The sequence below is a fragment of the Canis aureus genome, chromosome 16, assembly GCF_053574225.1.
Source record: "Canis aureus isolate CA01 chromosome 16, VMU_Caureus_v.1.0, whole genome shotgun sequence".
Classification (NCBI taxonomy): domain Eukaryota; kingdom Metazoa; phylum Chordata; class Mammalia; order Carnivora; family Canidae; genus Canis; species Canis aureus.
This window is the reverse complement of record NC_135626.1, coordinates 7,023,574-7,043,280: the sequence shown is the minus strand read 5'-3', so window position 1 is coordinate 7,043,280 and position 19,707 is coordinate 7,023,574. Positions and strand designations below refer to the sequence as shown.

The window sequence follows — 19,707 nt, the reverse complement described above, 5'->3', positions numbered from 1 at the left end:
CCCGGGATCGAATCCCACATCAGGCTCCCGGTGCATGGAGCCTGCTTCTCCCTCTGCCTATGTCTCTGCCTCTCTCTCTCTCTCTCTCTGTGACTATCATAAAAAAAAAAAAAAAATCTAAGGGCTGTGGGGAGGAGAAGCGAGCATGCATGTCCTCTGTGGCCCCAAAGGGCAGCTCCAGCTCAGCATGAGTAAAAAGTTCTTTCTGCACAGGAGTTGTGCAAGAAAGGGAATAGCTGACTTGACTTCAAACCTCAACTCTGCCTGGGAGTGAGGAGCCCAGGCTCTGGCTGCAAACAGCTCCACCTCTGCCCAGATCTGTGACCTTAGGTCAAGTCATTCACAGTCCCAAGCCCATTTTTCTACCTATAACAGTGTCTTGATAAGGCTCCATGATACAGGGTGATGATGCTGAAGATAAAATAAGGTGAATTTATACATAAACCACATAAACGTGGGACTCCTGGGTGGCTCAGCAGTTGAGCGTCTCTTTGGCTTAGGGTGTGATCCTGGGGTCCTGGGATCGAGTCCCACATCGGGCTCCCTTCGAGGAGCCTGCTTATCCTCCCTCTGCCTATATCTCTTCCTCTCTCATTCTCTTTCTCTGTCTCTCATGAATAAATAAGTAAAATCTTGAAGAAAAAAAAAGCACATAAATGTGACTACCTCCATGATAGCTGCCTGCTGTTGTTCTTGTTGTTACTGTTTGTGGTTATTACTGTAAAGTAGTGAGTCTCCTAGACTGGCAGGGTTCAAGTTGAGATGGACCATCGTGGGGCTGCAAGCACACCCCTTGCCCCCTTAACCATCTCAGCATCTGGCATATTTGGATGATTAGCTTAAAAACCCGCAATCATAAACTCCTTTTTTTGTGACAAAGACCCAACGGAAAGACGGTGGTGCTTCTGGGGGAACTGAGGAAGTTTGGAGTTGAGGAGCAGGAGGGCTCCCATCCTTCCTGCACTTGAAAGCCCCGTCCAGCTGAAAGTCCCCTGAGCCAGGACTGGCTGAACTGTGATCCCAGGAATGCAAAGCTCCCCTCCTGGGGTCTCCTAGGAAATGGGTTCCTTCTGTGTCCAGAGCCGGACGCTGGTAATGCCCCGGGAAAGCATCCGGGGGCGATGTGCGTGTGTACACTGGCAGTCTGGGCCTGGGAAGCTCTTGGCTCTCCCTGACCCCAAGCCTCTTGCCTCTCGAGCCATACTCAGAGGACTGCAGCTTCTCTGGAAATGTCTTGGCTGGGATTTGTGCTGAGACAAACATTTCTCTCATCTCTCGTCCCCCACCCGCCTCTCCTGTCAGCTCTGTGCTGTCCCCAAAAAGCATCCAGGAAATGCTCCTGCCTGACCGCAGCTCTGCGCATCAGTAACAGGATCTGAGGCCTGGGGTCAGGGAGCAGGGAGCAGCAGATGGGCTCCGTCAAGGGCTGTGCTAGCTCAAAGCACGGAAGAGCCACAGTGTGTTTCTCCCTGCTGGGACAGGAGGAGGGTGGCCCAGGAATTCACAGCATCTCAGGCACACATTCAGGTGGCCCATCTTTCAACAGATACTTAGGAAGCACAGCCCCGTGCAGACACCTCACCAGGCGCCATACACACAGCTGTGAATAAGTCAGGGGCCCAGTTTTTCTTTTCTCTTTCTTTTCGACATAAGAGTAAGCATTTTAAAGTGTATGAGTTTAGTGGCACCAAGTGCATTTACACTGTTGTGCAACCATCAGCATCATTGCTAGAACTTTCTTGTCTTCCCAAAAGAAAGCCTCAGCCCCATATGCCTTAAATCGTCACTCGCATTCCCCCTCCACCTTCACGCTGGCAACCACCGATCTGCTTTCTGCCTCTATGGATTTGCCCATCCTGGACATTTCTTATAAGTAGAATCACATGTTAAGCAGCCTTTTGTGTCTGGTGCCTTAGCTTGATGTTTCCCAGGCTCATCCACGTTGTAGCGTGTGGTGATAGTAGGTGATTCTGAAGGCTGAACGATGTTCTACTGGGTGGCTCAGTGTTCTACTGTGTGGCTGGCCAGGCTTTCCTCACCACTGGGCTTTCCAGCTGAGCAACCTTGTTATTCCTCACTCCCAAGAGAAGAGCTCCTTGGGAGTTTTCTGACTCGGGGAAGAATACTGAGAGTAGAAGAACTTTATGTTACACATAAAAGATTGCTGCCTCTTGAGTGCTTACCACATACCAGTTCCCCCAGGCTGGAGTCCACAGCCCCACAACTAGAACAGCACCGCCTCTGTGACAAGAACATCCACCTGGATCAAAACCCAGCTGTGGGCCCCAAGGTGAGTCCAATCACCCACCTAGGCCTTGGGCCCCATATCTGAAAAATGGGTCCAAGAGTCTTATCTCGCTCAGGAGGATTAAATACGATGGCATCTGTGATTAGGCCAGTGCTGAGTGTGAGAGCATTGCCCAGCGATCCTGTGACCAAATGACCCCCATCTTAAACAAGATGTCCTTGTTTAAGTGTCCTTAAACAAGATGACACCATCCCCCAAGGCAATCTTGGCGGTCTCAGGAATGGGCTTAGGGGCCAGGCGGAGCTTGAGAGCCCAGGGAAGCGGCCTGGTACATATAGCCTCTAGTGTTCACCGTTTATCCTTGTCAGTAAATGTCAGCTACTATGTTTCTGCCCTGCTGGGTGAGAGATTTTGCATGTAACTGAGCTCAATCTGAAATTGCATTTTCTTTCCAGCACTACTGACTGGGCACCAGAGGCGGGTTATGTTGTTCTGGTCCCAGCCTGCCTGGCAGCTTGTCCCACTCAAGAGACACAGAGGCCTCTTCCCTGGCTCTGTGCCTGTCAGGAGAGGGAGCCAGGCTCCCCCAGGCATTCCAGGAAGTAGGCGGGCAGGAGCAGGACCCAAAAACAAACTCAGGAGCTTTTTACTTATCTTGGTCTGGACTCTTTCGGTTACAAAGAAAGGAATTCTAACCAAAGGAGCTTAATTCAACTCAACAAATTACATTTGGGCCTCTATGTCAGGCATGAGACCCATGCTTGTGGTTTATTGGCAAACAAAGCCAATCCTCCTGCCCTAGGAAAGCCAGGTGTTAGACAGTAAGGACAATACATGAATTATATGGGGTGTCATTGAGTGAAATGAGCTATGGAAAGTAAAGGGAAAGCAGGGGCATGGAAGTGGCAGCCAAGGTGCTGCGGGTGGGGTGAGGGTGCACCGGAGAGCATGAAGGTGGTCAAAGGGGCTGGAGGGGCTGACATCTGAGCAAATATTTGAAGGTGAGGTGTCTACACAGCAAATACCCAGGGTGGGGAGGGAATTCCAGGCACAGGCACCAGCCAGAGTGAAGGCCCAGTCAAGGCCAGTGTCTGGCATGCATGAGGTCCAGCAAGGACAGTGCAGTGAGGCTAAGTGAGCGGAGAAGGAATCCAGGGAGAACCAGATGGAGACCAGATGGGATGGGGCCACGGGCCATCATCCAAACTTTGGCTTTTCTTCAGAGCGAGATGGGAGCCACTACAGTTTGGAGCCAAGAACAAGCGTGATTTGACTGATGTTTTGTTTAAGCAAAGAAGGAAATTCCTAGACTCCCAGGCCCCGGGGTGAGTCAGAGGTTGGGGCCTTGCTGCCTCCAGGACACAGGCTCCCGGCGCGCAGGGAGCAGGAAACCAAGAGCCACAAGCAGCTCCCGGAGACCACGGCCCCGGGGCTCAGTCCTGGAGCCAATCGGGGTCTGAGGGCCGCGTCGCCATATAAACTCCTGGGGAAAGTCTCTGATTGGCTCTGCTCGGACCAATCACAGTAGCCCGATGTCAGGGACTTTGTGATTGGCTCCCCGTGTCACGTGGCCACCCCTCCCAAGAAAAGGCGTCCTCTGATTGGCTGTGCCACTTAGCATTACAGGCAATGGGGGTCCGGTTCCTGAAAGGAAAGTTGCGATTTCCCAGAAGAAGGTAGGAGGGAGAGGTGAGCTGGCCGCGCAAAACAACAGCCCTCCGCGGGGTTGCTGCTCCTGGACTCCGGGGGGGGGGGGAATATCTGCCCCCGCAGGGGCTGCGCCGCAGGAAGCGCGCTGACCCGTGTTTGCACCGCACCCCTTCCGCACCCCGTAGGCCGCGTTTCCCAAACGCCCCTTCTCCAGGGTGAGAAGCGGTGGAAGCCGCGCTGACCGCAGTAGGGATCCGACTTCCGAGGTCACTCACTGCAGCCACAGTCACTTTCTTTGATCGCTGCATTTCCCCATCCCTGGCTGGAGAAAGCCCCAGCACCGCTCAGCCGGGTCAGGAACCGGTGGCCGAGGTGGGGCCACTTCCCTTCTCTCTGAAGCTGCTCTGAAGTCCCAGACAGCCCGAGAGCTGGGCCTCTGATGCTCAGGAAATGCCGGGCAGGGTGAGCTGGAAGAAGCGGCTGCTCTTTGCTCGGGGGTTATAGCCCACCACCAGAGAACTCCTGTGGGGGTTGTTGTGCGTCAACACAGTAAAGGCACAACTTGTGCAGATACATCGGAGCGAATCTTTACAGTCACCTGCATGACCACCACCCAGGGGTGGTAGGAACACCTTTTGTTGTTGTTGTTGTTGTTGTTAAGATTTTATTTATTTATTCATGAGAGACACAGAGGTGGGATCCCTGGGTGGCGCAGTGGTTTGGCGCCTGCCTTTGGCCCAGGGCGCGATCCTGGAGACCCAGGATCGAATCCCACATCAGGCTCCCGGTGCATGGAGCCTGCTTCTCCCTCTGCCTGTGTCTCTGCCTCTCTCTCTCTCTCTCTCTGTGTGACTATCATAAATAAATTAAAAAAAAAAAAAATGAGAGACACAGAGGCAGAGACACAGGCAGAGGGAGAAGCAGGCTCCATGCAGGGAGCCTGATGTGGACGCGATCCGGGACTCCGGGATCACACCCTGAGCTGAAGGCAGGCGCTCAACCACTGAGCCACCCAGGCGTCCCACATATGAACACCTTTCTGACACCCCAGGTGTCTCCTCCTGGGCAGCCCTGGAGCTTCTCTTACCATCACTGTTGTATTTTCCTGGAGCCCCAAGACCAGGGCCAGGCCAGCACTCCCATCCCCACCCAGTGCTTCGCTGGCCCACCCTGCATGTCAGGGGCACTTCTCTTAGGGGCAAAGAACCTAACCGGAGCTCAGAGAGAAGTACCTGCCCCCCCATTCACCCCATCACCACCAAAAACAACAGCAGGGGGTTCCACTGGCTGACAGAGGCTTTAGGGAAATTCTTGCTAGAGATCAGAGGGCTGTCCTCACTGCCAGGCCCTGGCTTAGTTGGTTCATTCCAGCCTACGACGAGGAAAAGATTCCTACCATGAAGTCATGCTTATCAGTCAGAAGGGCTTCCCCACAAGGTCCCTCTGACTTTTGCTCCAGGTAAGGGTGGGTAATAATCCACTCTGCCCACACTGGTTTTTCCTAGCCTCTGCTGGTGATGTTTCCATCGTGTTTCAGAAGACCAAGCAGGGCAGAGCCTGCCGCCTAGTCCGGGAAAGGGTGAACACCCCTTTTGGGCCATGTCTGGTCCACGATTCTGGGGGTGGTGCAGCCACCAGACCCCAACCCCACAACTGAAGTTTTTGAAAGGGCAGACAGCCATCTCCGGTGGTTTTCCCCATCCAGAGACAAGATGGATAGGCATCCTCTGTTCTCAGAAACGTCAGCAGGGAGCAAGCTTGCACGATTTCTTCAAACATACAGGCAGGGCTAAAACCTAATTCAGGACACCCGATAGTTTCTAGGTCCCGTCCCTGATCATGACCTATCATTTATCTTGCGGAGCTGGGACAACCCTGGGCTGGCAGCCCATGTTCCAGAAACATGGGTGTAGGTTTACAAGCACATCTTTTATCCAGATAATGGAAGGCTGGGCTCAGAGCAAACAGACAAGCAATCTTCCCTCACTCCACTCCCTACCCCAGCAGCAAGGACTAGGGTTTCCAAGAGCCTCCCTCCTGGCAACCCAAGCATTATCCCCATTTTGAGGAAGAGGAAACTGAGGCTCAGAAACTCATACAGACGGGGGCTTACTCTGTGCCAGTTGCTTAATACCTAAACATGACTCCCTTCAGTTCTCTCAACTGCTGTGCAGAGTGACAATCAGCGGTGTGTTACAGCCGAAAACAAGTGTTCAAAGAAGGAACCTGCTTGCCCGGCGCCACAGCCACCAAGGGCTGGCTCTGGGATTGAGCGTCAGCTGAGTCTGGCTCGAGAGCCCATGGAGGGGTCTCTGCCCTGTGGCCAGTCCTTCTCTGCTGCTGCCTTGGACCCAGCCCAAACTGACATTTCCATCCCTCTGGACAGGCCCAAGGGTGAAGAAGATACTGGAGACTGAATTCTCCCTCTTCCCAACCGCCCTAGGGCACCCCCCCAGCAAAGCAAGTGATGCTGGGAAAACAAAAGGGACAAGATTCCTGCCTTTTCGGAGGTCCTGCTGCAAACGCAGGAAAAAGGGGTGGAGGGGTGGGGGACACAGTAAGGTGAGGATTTTGAAGCCAGAGTTTCAAAGATCTTAGGGCACAGACTGTTGGCGTTTTTTGTTGAAGAGCCGATGGATCTTTTGGGAAGTTCCTGTAAGTAATAAAACCATTTGCCCGGGAGTCTCCCAGAAAAGTACAGGGATTCTTCATTTCATTGCGCTTTGCTTTATTGCACTCTGCAGATACTGTGGGTTTGGAGTTGGTTTGGTTTTGTTTCTTTCTTTTTTCTTTTTTTCTTTTTTTTCTTTTTGGTTTTGTTTCTTTCTTCTTTTTTTTTTTTTTAAGAAATTGAAGGTTTGTGGCAACCCTATGTTGAGCAAGCCTGTCAGCCCCACTTTTCCAATAGCATTTGCTCACTTTGTGTCTCTGCTGCATTTTGGTAATCCTCACAATATTTCAAACCTTTTTATTATTATTATATTTGTTATGGTGATCTGCGCTCAGTGATGATGACTCAGTGGAAGCTGGCATGATGGTTAGCATTATATAGAAATAAAGCAGTTTTAAAAAAGGGTATGTGCCCTATTTTCTTTTTTTTTTTTTAATTTTATTTATTTATTCATGAGAGACAGAGAGAGAGAGAGAGTCAGAGACACAGGCAGAGGGAGAAGCAGGCTCCATGCAGGGATCTCGATGCAGGACTTGATCCCAGGACTCCAGGATCACACCCCCAGCTAAGGCAGGCACCAAACCGCTGAGCCACCCAGGCGTCCCTGTTCCCTATTTACTAGAAGTACTGCTCTCACACACTTACCAGATTACAGTGCAGTAGTAAACATAACTTTTACACGTGCTGGGAAACCAAAAAAATTCATTTGAGCCGTTTTATTGTAATACTCCCTTTATCACCATGGTTGAGAATGGAACCCGCAACATCTCCAAGGGATGGCTGCCCAGAGATGCTACAGAACAAAGGAGAATGGTGTGCTAGTTTCTCATAGCGACTGTAAAAAATTACCACACATGTCATGGCTTTAAACAACAGTATTTTACAGTTCTGGAGACCAGCAGTCCCAAACCAATTTTAGTGAGCTAAAACATCAAGGTATCCCAAGGCTGATTCCTTCTGGAAGCTTTCAGGGGAAATTTGTTTCCTGGTCTTTTCCAGTTCCTAGAGGTCGCCTGCATCCTTTGGGTCATGGCCTGCCCCCTTTATCTTCGAAGTTAGCAGTATGGCATTCTTCTCTCCGCTCTGACCTCAGTTTCTGTCTTTTCATCTGTTCTCTCGACTGCCTCTCTCTCTCGGAGGACTCTTGTGATTTTTTATTTTATTTTATTTATTTATGAGAGACAGAGAGAGAAGTAGAGACACACAGAGGGCGAAGCAGGCTCCATGCAGGGAGCCTGACGTGGGACTTGATCCCCGGACTCCAGGATCATGACCTGGACTGAAGTCGGCGCTAAACCGCTGAGCCATCCGGGCTGCCCAGGACTCTTGTGATTGAATTGAATTCACCCACATCTCGAGATCCTAACATAATCCCATCTGCAAAGTCCCTGTTGTCATGTATGGGAACATAATCACAGATTCCAGGGACTGTAGACATCTTTGGGGTGCCATTAGGCAACGCACTACAAAAAGGCAAAGTCACATCAAGGTATCTATGGCTGTGGTTCAAATGTCCAGGCTGAGAGTGGGGACAGATGGCTCAGTTCTCATGCCCACCACCTGCCCTGACCCTCTGGGAAGCACACACAGATCAGCAACAACTGCCACCTGGGGAGCTCCTGCCAGATGTCCAGCTTTGTCACACCCCCAGAAGGCAGGCACTGCTATACACCCCCATTTTACAGATGAGGAAACAGAAAATCTTTAAGATTTGGCCCCCCGGAGAGGGTAGTCTGGGGGCAGAGCCTGGATCGGGGCCACCTCTCAGCCCTCTGCTTCTCCCAGCATCTGGGGACAGAAGCTGCCTCTGCCTTGAGAGTGGGCGGGGGCTGAGTGCAGACAAGCCTCCTCCTGGTTCTCCCCGCCTCCTCCACCTCCCCACCTCCTGGAGACTGAGCCACACGCCTGCTGCTCCGCCGTCTCTCCCAGAGCTCCCGCCTGTGCATCGACATGCCTCCCCCTGTCCTGGCGCTGGTGAGTGGCCAGGCGCTCCCAGCCTTCCTGCTCTGCAGCACACTGCTGGTCATCAAGATGTACGTGGTGGCTGTCATCACCGGCCAAGTGAGGCTTCGGAAGAAGGTATGCCGCCCCGGAGTCCCGAGCCCCACCTCCCCACGTGGAGGCCCTCTGGCTGCCCTGCTGGGAAGGTGTGGGGATGGGGAGCTTGGCCACCGTGTGTTCAGGGCCAGGGTGTGAGGGCCGGGGGGACCCAGGTGCCTCTTCCAGTCCTGTGAGATGGCCGGGCCCACACCTTCTTGTCCTCTGTTCCAAGGAGCATTTACTCACTGCTGTGCCACCAGGTAAGTACTGGCACGGTGAGTGCTGCTGTGTCTCAAAGAGAAGCAGGTCCCTGAGTGTGGAGTGAGACAGGACGAAGCCTCCATCCAACCTGGAAGCTTCTCAGCACAGGAGATCTGATATTTGGTTATTTGGGTGGAGTGGGAACTAATGACACAGGAGCTGAGAAACCTTTCTTTAAAAGTGGAAATTCCCAACTCAGTGGCAAGGCTGCGTACAAAGCCACCGCAGCCTCCAGAGGCCGGGTCTTGCCAGGCTCCGTTGGAATTTTTTTCTTTTTAAAAAGATTTTATCTATTTATTTGAGAGAGAAAGAGAGAGAGACCACGAGCCGAGGGAGGGGCAGAGGGAGAAGCAGACTCCCTGCTGAGCAGGGAGCCAGCCCAGGGCTCCAGCCCAGGATCCTAGGATCATGACCTGAGCCAAGTCAGATGCTTAGCCCTCAACTGACTGATCCACCCAGGCACCCCTCCACTGGAATTTTCAAGGAGGAATTTCTCCCACTAATCCAAATCCCAGAGCCAAAACAATAAAGAGGTTGAGATTTGAGCCGGGGTGAGCCGGTGGGCGGGACGACCCATTCAGAACAACTCGGCTCGCATTGGACAGCCCGAGCCCAAGAAGTTTCAGGCCAAGCTGGCCAGCAGTCCCATTATTCAATAGAGGAATCGTTTCCAGAAGCTGTGCCCCTTTGTCCAGTTCAAAAGCAAAGCAAGGCTAGCTAGCTCTGGGGGGTGGACACCGGGGAGCCCGGATCTTACTGGGAAGTCAGACTCAGCCCATGGCACAGGTGCAGGCAGGGTTCAAGGCAGAGCAGCTCCGTGGGGGAAATTATGCCCAGAGGCAGAGGCACAGGCACAAGGATGGCCTCTGCCCTCCCCCTGCCTTGATCCATCCTGGGTGTGGGATACAGGCACCCACCAGGCACCCAGCAGGGACAGCTGCATTCACCCACTGAGTCCTTCCTTGGAGCTGAGTGTTTAATCCACACCCTGATTCTGGGGGAGGAGGGGGGGAAATTACTTCACCTTGTTTTCAGGTGAGGACCCTGGGCTGAGAGGAGACTCTACCTGTGGAGGCCACAGAGCAGAGGTTGAAGTAGGGGTGGGGGGCAGTGTCTGGCTCCATAAACTTGGGGGCATAGAGTTCTCAGCACAAGCTGCAGGGGCCAAGAGCTTCCTTTTCATTGTGAATTCAGGGATTGTAAGGGACGACTTGAGACTGCCTTTCCCCAGTGTCCTGGGGAGGAGCAGAGAGAAACCTTCCCAGCCCCTAGGCTGTCCCCTGAGGCTCCTTACTATCTGAGAACTTCCCTCCCGTTTCTGCTAAGGAGTCACCCTGCAGGGAGATGATGGATGTGGGCCTCTGGCTCCTCCGCCCACCAGTTTGGACTGAGGGCGGGAGCTCAGTTTCCTCATCTGGAAACAGGGTAGTCATGGTAGAGCCAGAAGTCAGCACCTGGCACACAACAAATGCTCCACCAAAGTTCTCATGACTTATTAACAACTGGAATTCAGGGACACCCGGGTGGCTCAGTGGTTGAGCATCTGCCTTCAGCTCAGGTCGTGATCCTGGAGTCCCGGGATCCAGTCCCGCGTCCAGTTCCTTGCCTGAAGCCTGCTTCTCCCTCTGCCTGTCTCTGCCTCTCTCTGTGTGTCTCTCATGAATAAATAAATAAAATCTTAAGACAACAACAACAACAAAAACTGGAATTCAGTTGAAGGCAGCAGCCACAGCTCACTCAGGGGGGTACACTGAGGCCAGCCAGCCTCTCTACACCCCCGGCCCAGTTAGAGGGAGCTCTCCAGCTTCTGACAGCAGGGGCTTGGATTCCAGTCCTGCCTTTAGGAGTGAGCAACCCCAGAACCCTGAACTTCAAAAGCAGGTCCCTGCTAAACGCTAGGATCCTTGGAAGGAAACCATGGCTGGATGGAGCCATCCAAATTGGCGAGTCCCTGACCAAAAGGCCAGTGGAGAGGACTTCTGGGTGTGGGGGTTCGGATCCTGGCCATGACAGGCCTCAGGCATGGGCCCGTTCAGCTCTGGGGTGGGGCAGGGGCAGCCCCACCGGGTGGGACAGATCAGCGCCTTGGGGACAGAGGTCACCAGGGCTCCAGAGTCCGAGGCAGCAGGATTTGCCCTGTTGGATGGGTGCTTGAGAAAGCCTGCTGCTGAGATTCGGGGTGGCTGTGGAGTTGGGGGGCTGGCCTGCCAGAGGCACGTGGGTGCGGGGTGTGGGCCTCCGACGACTGAAGTTTCACCTTAAGTCCCTCCTGCCCACAGACCATTCATGGAACCCCCGCCTAGTGCCAAGCGTCGTGCAAAGGCCTCTCCAGTTCTCTCCTTTACTCTTCACGTAGGAAAGGACCTCCATTGAATCCAGAGTTCACAGATGAGGGAGCTGAAGCTCAGGCGGTTGAGCACCTGATTCTTGATTTTTGGCTCAGGTCATGACCTCAGGGTCATGAGATGGAGCCCCATGTTGGGCTCTGTGCTCACGGGGGAGTCTGCTTGGGATCCTCTCCCTCTCCCCCGCCCCATCTCTCCTCCCATCTCTTTCCCCCCTCACCCTACGCCCCCAGCCCCCATGCATACACACATATATGAACTCTCTCTCTCTCTCAAATGAATGAATCTTTAAAACAAATGTGCAGCTAGTCAGTAAAGAACTGGGGTTCCCTGCCCTTGACTATCAAACACTCTCATTGCTGTTACTTCAAAGTCCACATTTTTAAGAGTGCCTCCAGGACCCCAGCAACTTCATCTTGGGCCTTGCTCTCTATACTCCAGCCACACTGGTTTTCTGTCCTTCACACATGTCTATCTTCTGACCCTAGGGCCTTTGTATGTGCTATTCTGTATATCTTCAATGCTATTTCTCCAACCCTGCCTTCATCTGGTTAATGTTGGATCCTTCAAAGCTTGGCCACAGAAGTCTTCTCTGACCCCCAGACGTGGTCAGGTCTCCTGTGAACATCCTCAAGGCCAAGCTTGTCTTCTCTCTTTGGTTTTTTTTTTTTTTTTTTTTTTTTTTAAATAAGAGTCAAGGTTTTCTTTTTCTTTTTCTTTTTTTTTTTTTTTTTAAAGGTCTTCTCTTTTTGAACACTCACCACCTGGTCTTCCCCGGTTCATAGGCAATTTCCCAATACACGGAGGCCTCCAGTGTTCATAGGCAATTTCCCAAGAGCAGGGGCAGGAGGGCCTTTGCTTTAGTCTGTTCTGGCTGCTATAACAGCAGACCGTGGACGGCGGGGGCTTACAAACAGATTTATTTCTCATGGTCCCAGAGTCTGGGAAGTCTGAGTCCAAGGTCCCAGCAGATTTGGAGTCTGGTTGAGGGCTCCCTTCTGGGTTCACAGGATGGCCATCTTCTCACTGTGTCCTCCAGTGGCAGAGGGGCAAGGGAGCTTTCGGGGGGGTGGGGATGTCTCTTAATGGGCACTGAACCCATCTGCGAGGGCTCTACCCCCAAGGCCCAATCACCCCACCTCCTTGGAGTTTACCTTTCAACATATGAATTTGCGGAGCATATGCATTCAGTCCACAGCAGCCTCGTTCATGACAAGTGCCAGCACCTGGAGCTCAAACAGTAATTCTTGGCTGATACGTTCCAGGCTTTTGCCAACCCTGAGGACGCCCTGAGACACGGAGGCCTCCAGTATTGCCGGAGTGACCAGGATGTGGATCGCTGCCTCAGGCAAGTACTGATGGGGCTCCATCTGGCCTGTTCTGGGCCGTGGGGCTGGGGACACCCAGAGGACCCAGGTCTTCTGCCTTCCTGAGCCCCTCAGACAGTGCTGATTTACTCATGGATTTAATAACTAATTAATTGTGGAAAAGTAATACATGCTCATGACTCAGGAGCCCAGAGTTGGAGAAGGATGCTCAGTGAGAACTCAGTCCCCACCTCCCCTCTGACCTCCAGGCCCCACCCAGCTCTACCCTCTGGGGGGCAAACACAGGGCGTCTCTGCATCTTCTCAGGGACTCATTCTGCTTCCTTTTTACCCCCAAAGGGTAACCTTCACCCACTGGTCCATTCACAGGGGGTGTTCCCCATCAGCTCACAGCAGGGTCTCACCTACTGGGTCAGCGCTGTCAGACTTAGGCCATTACCCTGCCGAAGGGATGGTTCTTAGCTGTCTGGCCTGTTCCCCTCCAGTGGGCATTAAGGCCGTTCTCAGGCTTTCTCTGTGGTGAAAGTCGATTTGTGCACCATTCAGCAATATTTCTTCCCGCTTAAATGCATCCTGCGGTTTTGTTCACACATACACACTAAGGCAGTGCGAGGGCTTTTGAGGCACTGTTCATAACAGAGCAAGTGTTTGGCAGTTTGCTGCAGTTCATACCAGTGGGCTAGAAAGTGAGGCGGCAGCGTTTCCAGGGGAGAGGGACCAGCATCGGAGCTGGGGGGAGAAGTGGGAGGCTGGGAGGCTGTCCAGGAGGGAGGCAGGAGGCGAACAGTCTGATAATTCTCAGTGTATTCCCATGCATCACGGGCAGATGGGTGGGACACTGTGCTATGAATAATAGAGATTCTTTTATTGAAAGAGAGTGGGGTGTGTTTTTTTTTTCTTTGCGTTTTCTTGGCCATTGAAAATAATATACATACCTGTGGTTGTTAAACATTACAGAAATGTGTAAAGTAAATGTGGGAAGTAAAATTCTTTGCTGTTCCACCCTTTTTCTTTTCTTTTTTTTTTTAAAGATTTTATTTATTTGAGAGAGAGAGAGCACGAGCAGAGCCAGGGGCAGGGGGAGAGGCAGACCCTGTGCTTAGAAGGGAGCCTGATGCGGGGCTTGATCTCAGGACCCTGGAATCTGAGTTGAAGGCAGACACTAAACTAACTGAGCTATCCAGGCGCCTCGTGTTCCATCCTTTCTAATAAAACTCCAGTGTGTAGTTCTTCATATGAGGTTCATCCATCCATTCGTCCATCCGTCCATCCAACGTGCAATGAGCACTTAATGCAAGGCACTGTGCTAAGTGCTGGTTGTACATTAGTGACCAAAGCCTTACCCCTACATGAAGCCATACTGGTGACCCTTATCTCACCCTCGCCCTGGTTGGCTTGACTCTCCTGGGCAGTGGAGAAAGGCGTGAGTTGAGGCAGCAGGCTGCCTACTGTGGGGTACACCCAGCTTCTCCCAGGGTTCGCGGATTCTGTGCAGCAAGCTTACTTGTGGCACAGAGCGGTTACAGGAACTTACAGGACCTTTAGTTTCTTTTTAGCGACTGTAACCAACAGACCCACATGGTGCCCAGATGTTTCCACCCACCCAATGCAATTTTTCCTTCTGATCCAAATGACCCACTCTCCATAAGAGTGATGCTCAAATGGCTGGAATTTCAATTCAGCACTTTTCGAGCACCTCTTATCAAATAACATTTTATATCCTTTCGGCAAGTGTCTATTGGTGGGGGGAACCTGCTGCACAGGTATTGGGGACTCATCAGCCCAGACCTGGAGGTTCCTGGTCCCCTGGCAGTCCCCTGGCACTCCTCCTCCTCCCCCTCCTCCTGACTTCACATAACATCATGGCACCTCCAAGGTGCAGAGCTCAGAACATCACACATCCCATCATCCACTGCCGGAGAAGCTGGAACCTGAGGAGGACTTGCCCTAGAAGCAAGCTGGTTAAATATTAGCCCAGAGTGTGTGATGCAGTCCATTCTTCTTCTGCACAGACAGGAAAGCCCTTAGGCCTTGGTCTTTGGAGGATAAATTTGCCTTGCAGATTAGCAACACCGCTGGAGCAGAAACTCTGGGAGAAGTCAGAACCAGGTTTCAAGGGAAACGATGAAATCCAGCATCTTCCATGATCGCTCTCTGAGTTCCCTGGTGACATGGATTCGGGCCAAATCCTGAGCCTAGGTGTATGAAAGTGCAGTGAGGAAGTACCTGAGTGGCCCCAAAGAAGGAAGACACACACCTGACTCATGCTTTGCAAAGTTTCCACCTAAATTTGGAGCGTGCAGCCTTAATCCTTAATCTGACTGAACCAGTTTGTCAGGAGATTGGTCCCTAAACCACAACCCTAGAAGGCCCCTAGACATCATCCATCCAGCAGGTTCATTTTGTGGATGGTGACCTGAGGCCCAGGAACAGACTGCAGGCTCCTGCCAGGCCTTCCTTTCTCCTGCTCCCTAAGGGACTTTCATTCACCTGGCCAAGGCGCCCCGGGGGGCGGGGGGGGGGGGAGGGGGGAGGCCGGCAAGGGTGGAATGAGCCTTAACAGTCACGTCCAGGACAAGGCTGGCAAGGGCAACAAGGGGGATGAGGAGGATGAGGAGGATGGCAAGTTAATCAGGCACACAGCCCCCTGGGGGCAGCAGTGTTCCAAGCACTTCGTAGACATGTCCCCAGGAGGGGCTGGCCCAGGCCGTCTGACCCCTTGGCTCTGCAGGAATGAGACTTTAGGGACACCTGGGTGGCTCAGAGGTTTAGCGTCTGCCTTTGGCCCAGGGCGTGATCCTGGAGTCCCCGGATCGGATCAAGTCCCACATCAGGCTCCCGCATGGAGCCTGTTTCTCCCTCTGCCTGTGTCTCTGCCTCTCTCTCTCTCTCTGTGTCTCTCACGGATGGATGGAAAAAATCTTTAAAAAAATAAAATAAAAAGGAATGAGACTGTACTCTACTTGTTACCTGCCTTTGAGATTGAGCAACCGTGAGGCCTGCATTTAACCACATGGCTGTGTGGGCGGCAGGGGGACCGGGGAAGAGGACAGACCGCAGTGGCCCCTGCCAGCTGCCTGGGGGTACCCGCAGGTCTCCCTCTCTCCACCCGTCACCTGCACCCCTGCAGCGGGTGTGTTGCAACATCTGGAGAGGGGGAGAGGCGGCCTGGTGCTGCGGGAGGCCCAGCAAGTCCAGTCTAGCAGGGACTGGCTTTGGGTGACTTTTACGTTAAAAAGTGGTTATTATTGGAATGACACGTTTTGCTGAGGCGTCTCTCCTGTACGTGACTCCCTCCATGTCTGCCAGTGTATATCCAGGCCCCCAGGGAAGGGAAGTATTTTCTTGCCTCACTTTTGGTTTCCCCACAGCCTCCTGCCCTTGGCACCACTTGTGGCTTCGTGGGGGCCTCCGTCTGTGGTTGGAGACCTACCCGAGGGAGGAGGGACGTGTGTGCCAGCCTGGGACACTGAGAGTCAGAGCCTCAGGGCTATCTCAGCCTCATGGCCACCTCTCCTCCCTCACTGGTGACCCTTGCGCCCTTGGGTCCCCGGAGCTGGGAGGTGGGCTCAGCACCACTGCTTGGTTTTCTGCGAGGGGGGTGGGGGGGTGGGCGGGGGATATTCATTTCCTGGCCTCTCTGTTCTGCCCTGAAGAGTGGGGATGCCCCTCACCTGCCATGAACCTGGCTCATCTTACCCTCCTCTCCACCCTGCTCCCCCTCATCTGCTCTTTGGAGTTTGGCCCATGTTTCTCTCTCTCTCTCTCTCTCTCTCTCTCTTTAGATTTTATTTATTTATTCAAGAGACACAGGCAGAGGGAGAAGCAGGCTCCATGCAGGGAGCCCGATGTGGCACTTGATCCCGGGACCCTGGGATCATGCCCTGAGCTGAAGGCAGACACTCAACCGCTGAGCCACCCAGGGGTCCTTGGCCCATGACTCTCTTAACAGCGTTCTAAAAACTGACTCACTGTCTTAGAACAGGTTTTCCAAAAGTGTCTCTAATAGTGTATTGGGGTATGCCGGGGTACAAAGCCCCATTTCCTTCAGGAAGAGCCGTTTTAGGGGAGCTCCTGCTGTCCTCTCCCCCAGTCAGACCACACAAGTAAGGTAAGGGACCTGCTTGCCCAGGGAGCTGGGGTGGCCCCCGGCCTAGCCTCCCCGTCTAGTTCTTTCCTGTGGCCAGGGCAGGGACGGGCAAGCAGCAGCCTTCCCCCGAGCTGGGTGAGATGTGCCCTGCTGCAGACTTGCTCTCCCCGGGGCCGGCTCCCACAGTGGAGACTCAGGAGAAACTAGGGCTCCTGTAGGCTCCAAGACAGGACAGACGCCAACTACTATGCCCTGAGTCTGACCTGAGGAAGATCCAGACCCCCTGGGATTATGGAAGCTTCTATATAGTACCCAGGCTCCAGTACCCCACTCACAAGACCTCTCTCCTGCCCTCATCCTGCCTTGCTCCCTCTCATTCCACCACTCTCCAGACGCTTGGGTCACTGTGTGCCCTGAACAGTTTATGCTCATCCCCACCTCGAGGCCTTTGTGCTTGCCAATCTCATTCCCTGAAAGTTCTTCCCTTGTCTGGGCAACCTGTGGATGACTCCTTATCCAGGCTTTAGGGCAAATGTCTTGCTTGGACCACACCTACCGCAGTCTTGGGGCTGAGACCCCAGCAGCATTGGGCTGCCTCTGAGGAATGCCTCCTCCTGCCCTGCCCTGCCCTGCCCGGCCCAGGTCAGCCCTTGCCCCAGGCTCTCCTTGCAAGTGGGAGGGAAGGCCCAGGTCAGCCCTTGCCCCAGGCTCTCCTTGCAAGTGGGAGGGAAGGACTCTGCAGCAGGCCCAGCACCTGGGAGCTGTGGGGCTGGGCCTGGCCTGCTGGCACCGTATTGGTGAAATGCCTTCCAGCTGGAAGGACCTGAAGAAAGTGCTCTGGTTCCAGCAGAGTCCCCAGGCCTCAGTACACATGGCCTGTCCTTGGGGGAGGTCACAGCCCCGGAGCCCACTTCTTGTTTATCCTCCAACGAACCATCTATGGCCTCAATCGCTGGCTCAGCCTCTAATTTATGGGACTTGACCTTCCCCACCTCTTCCCAAGGAAACTGCCTATTAGCAGGAGTCATGGAAAATGTGAACCTAACTCTTTGCAGAAGTGGATGAGTTTTCTTTCTTGGTCATTTATTTATGGCGGGGTTATGCACAGCCCTCCCACTCCGCCCCCCACCCTGCACCCCCCACCACCACACATACTCACACGCTTGATCATTTTAAACAAAATTAAAAAAACAACAACAACAACAACAGGGATAGCATGATGAAAGGAAGAGCTTCACCAACGACCAGCGGTGGGTCAGCTCCAGCGAGTGGAAGTAGCTCTGTTATGGTCCCCGAAAGGGGAAGGAGGGTTTGCTGGTATTCAGGGGCAGAATAGAACAATCAGGCAAGTGTTTCAGATGCATGCTCTTAGGCTCTAGCCCATGCCACTCAGGAGTGCCCAGGCACCTGCATTCAGGAGGGTGGCCTCAGAGAAGCCCTGCCTGGCGGTAAAGGGCACAGGCTCGAGTCGGACTCCACCCAGCTCTCAAACCCTCAGAGCCCCACTTTTCCCACCTGGTGTCCAAGGCCAGAGGGGAAGACGGTGGGGAGGGCGGGGGGCAAGTCCTGGAGAGCTTCCTAAGGAAATAAGGAAACCCCAGCCTGCTGCCTGTCCTGGCTCCTAGCCTGTAAGCGGGGCTTCATCCCTCAGCTGTGGCAGGTGCCAGCTTGGAGCTGCTGTCCCTCCTGCCTCCGTGGTATCTCTTTGTCCTGGCCGTGAAAGGACTTGGCATGTTGAGATGATCCCGGTGGTGCGAGGCCTCTCAGGGCAGGGGGCTGCAGCCCCCATGATGTTATCAATGCCGACACCTGACTGACCATGTGCTCTTGCCTTCCCAGAGCCCACCGGAATGACATGGAGACCATCTACCCCTTCCTGTTCCTGGGCTTCGTTTACTCCTTCCTGGGGCCTGACCCTTTCATCGCCCAGATGCACTTCCTCGTCTTCTTCCTGGGCCGCATGGTGCACACCGTGGCCTACCTGGGGAAGCTGCGGGCACCCACCCGCTCCCTGGCCTACACCGTGGCCCAGCTCCCCTGTGCCTCCATGGCCCTGCAGATCGTCTGGGAAGCAGCCTGCCACCTGTGACCTGCAGCTGACACCGCCTCGGCCACCAGACCACTGGCCATGAGCCGCTGTGACTGTACCTGGGGGACTGGGCATCCGTTCAAGATTGTGATAGGCTCCCAGGACCTGGCTTCTTGGCAGCGTGCTGAACACAGGATCCCGGGCACCGCAGGCCTGCGTGTGTTGGCATGAACGTATGCACATGTATGTGTGCGTGCTCCTTGGATTTCCGGGTGAAGTGGCTGATTGGACCACGTAGAGATGTCAGGATTGCTAGAAAATCCTTCCACTCAAATACCAGAGCATTAAAAACCACATTCTTTCTTTGTTGCTAAGAATCGGAGGAGACTCAGTCCAGGTTCCTAAACCAGACGACCATCCAGATCCAGGGCTATGATAAATGCAAATGTCTAAGAGCCACCCCAGAGATTCCAGTTCAGCTAGTTCAGAGCAGGCCCTGGGCATCCACATTTTTACAAAAGCTCCCCCCATGTCCCATTGATGGCCAGGCCTGGGAGCCACTGCTGCCAGGTCCCTCCAGAAGCAGGGCCCAGGATAGGGTGGTGGGAGTTTAGCAAGGTGAAGGTAGGGTTATGTTCCTCTGTGTCTGGTTGACCCCCCTTCGGCTCAGTCCTCATCCTTCCCGGGATCATCTTCTAGGTGCAGATGTCCATAGGAGGGGCCCCCAGTACAGTTGGCTTCTCTTTCCGAGGAGTCAGTGTCCCCTAAAGGCTTGTCAAGCTAGGACATTGGGCCTTGAAACACTAACAACTTAAAGGAAATTTCCAGCTCCTTTAGTAACTACAAGGTTTGAAAACCCACAGATGAGCACCCCCGTGGGGAGTCTGTGAGTGTGTCTCCCATACTCTTGTTCTGAGATATATGTGGCTTTCGTCATTAAAAGGAGTCTGTCCAGCTCGGCCCACCACCGTAGGACATCCCGGCTGCCTGTTCCTGGGGTCCACCCCCCAAGTTGGTAATTTTCACTGGATAGTTTTGTTGGTATG

General features: G+C 53.5%; 1 protein-coding gene across 1 annotated transcript; it reads left to right on the top strand.

Moving 5' to 3' along the window:
• Positions 1 to 8,378: 8,378 nt before the first annotated feature.
• On the top strand, positions 8,379 to 19,038 carry PTGES (prostaglandin E synthase). Its single transcript, XM_077851018.1, has 3 exons — positions 8,379 to 8,648; positions 12,481 to 12,563; positions 18,472 to 19,038. The coding sequence occupies exons 1-3, from the start codon at positions 8,520 to 8,522 to the stop codon at positions 18,719 to 18,721; spliced, it is 462 nt and encodes a 153-aa protein (XP_077707144.1). The 5' UTR covers positions 8,379 to 8,519; the 3' UTR covers positions 18,722 to 19,038.
• Positions 19,039 to 19,707: the final 669 nt, after the last annotated feature.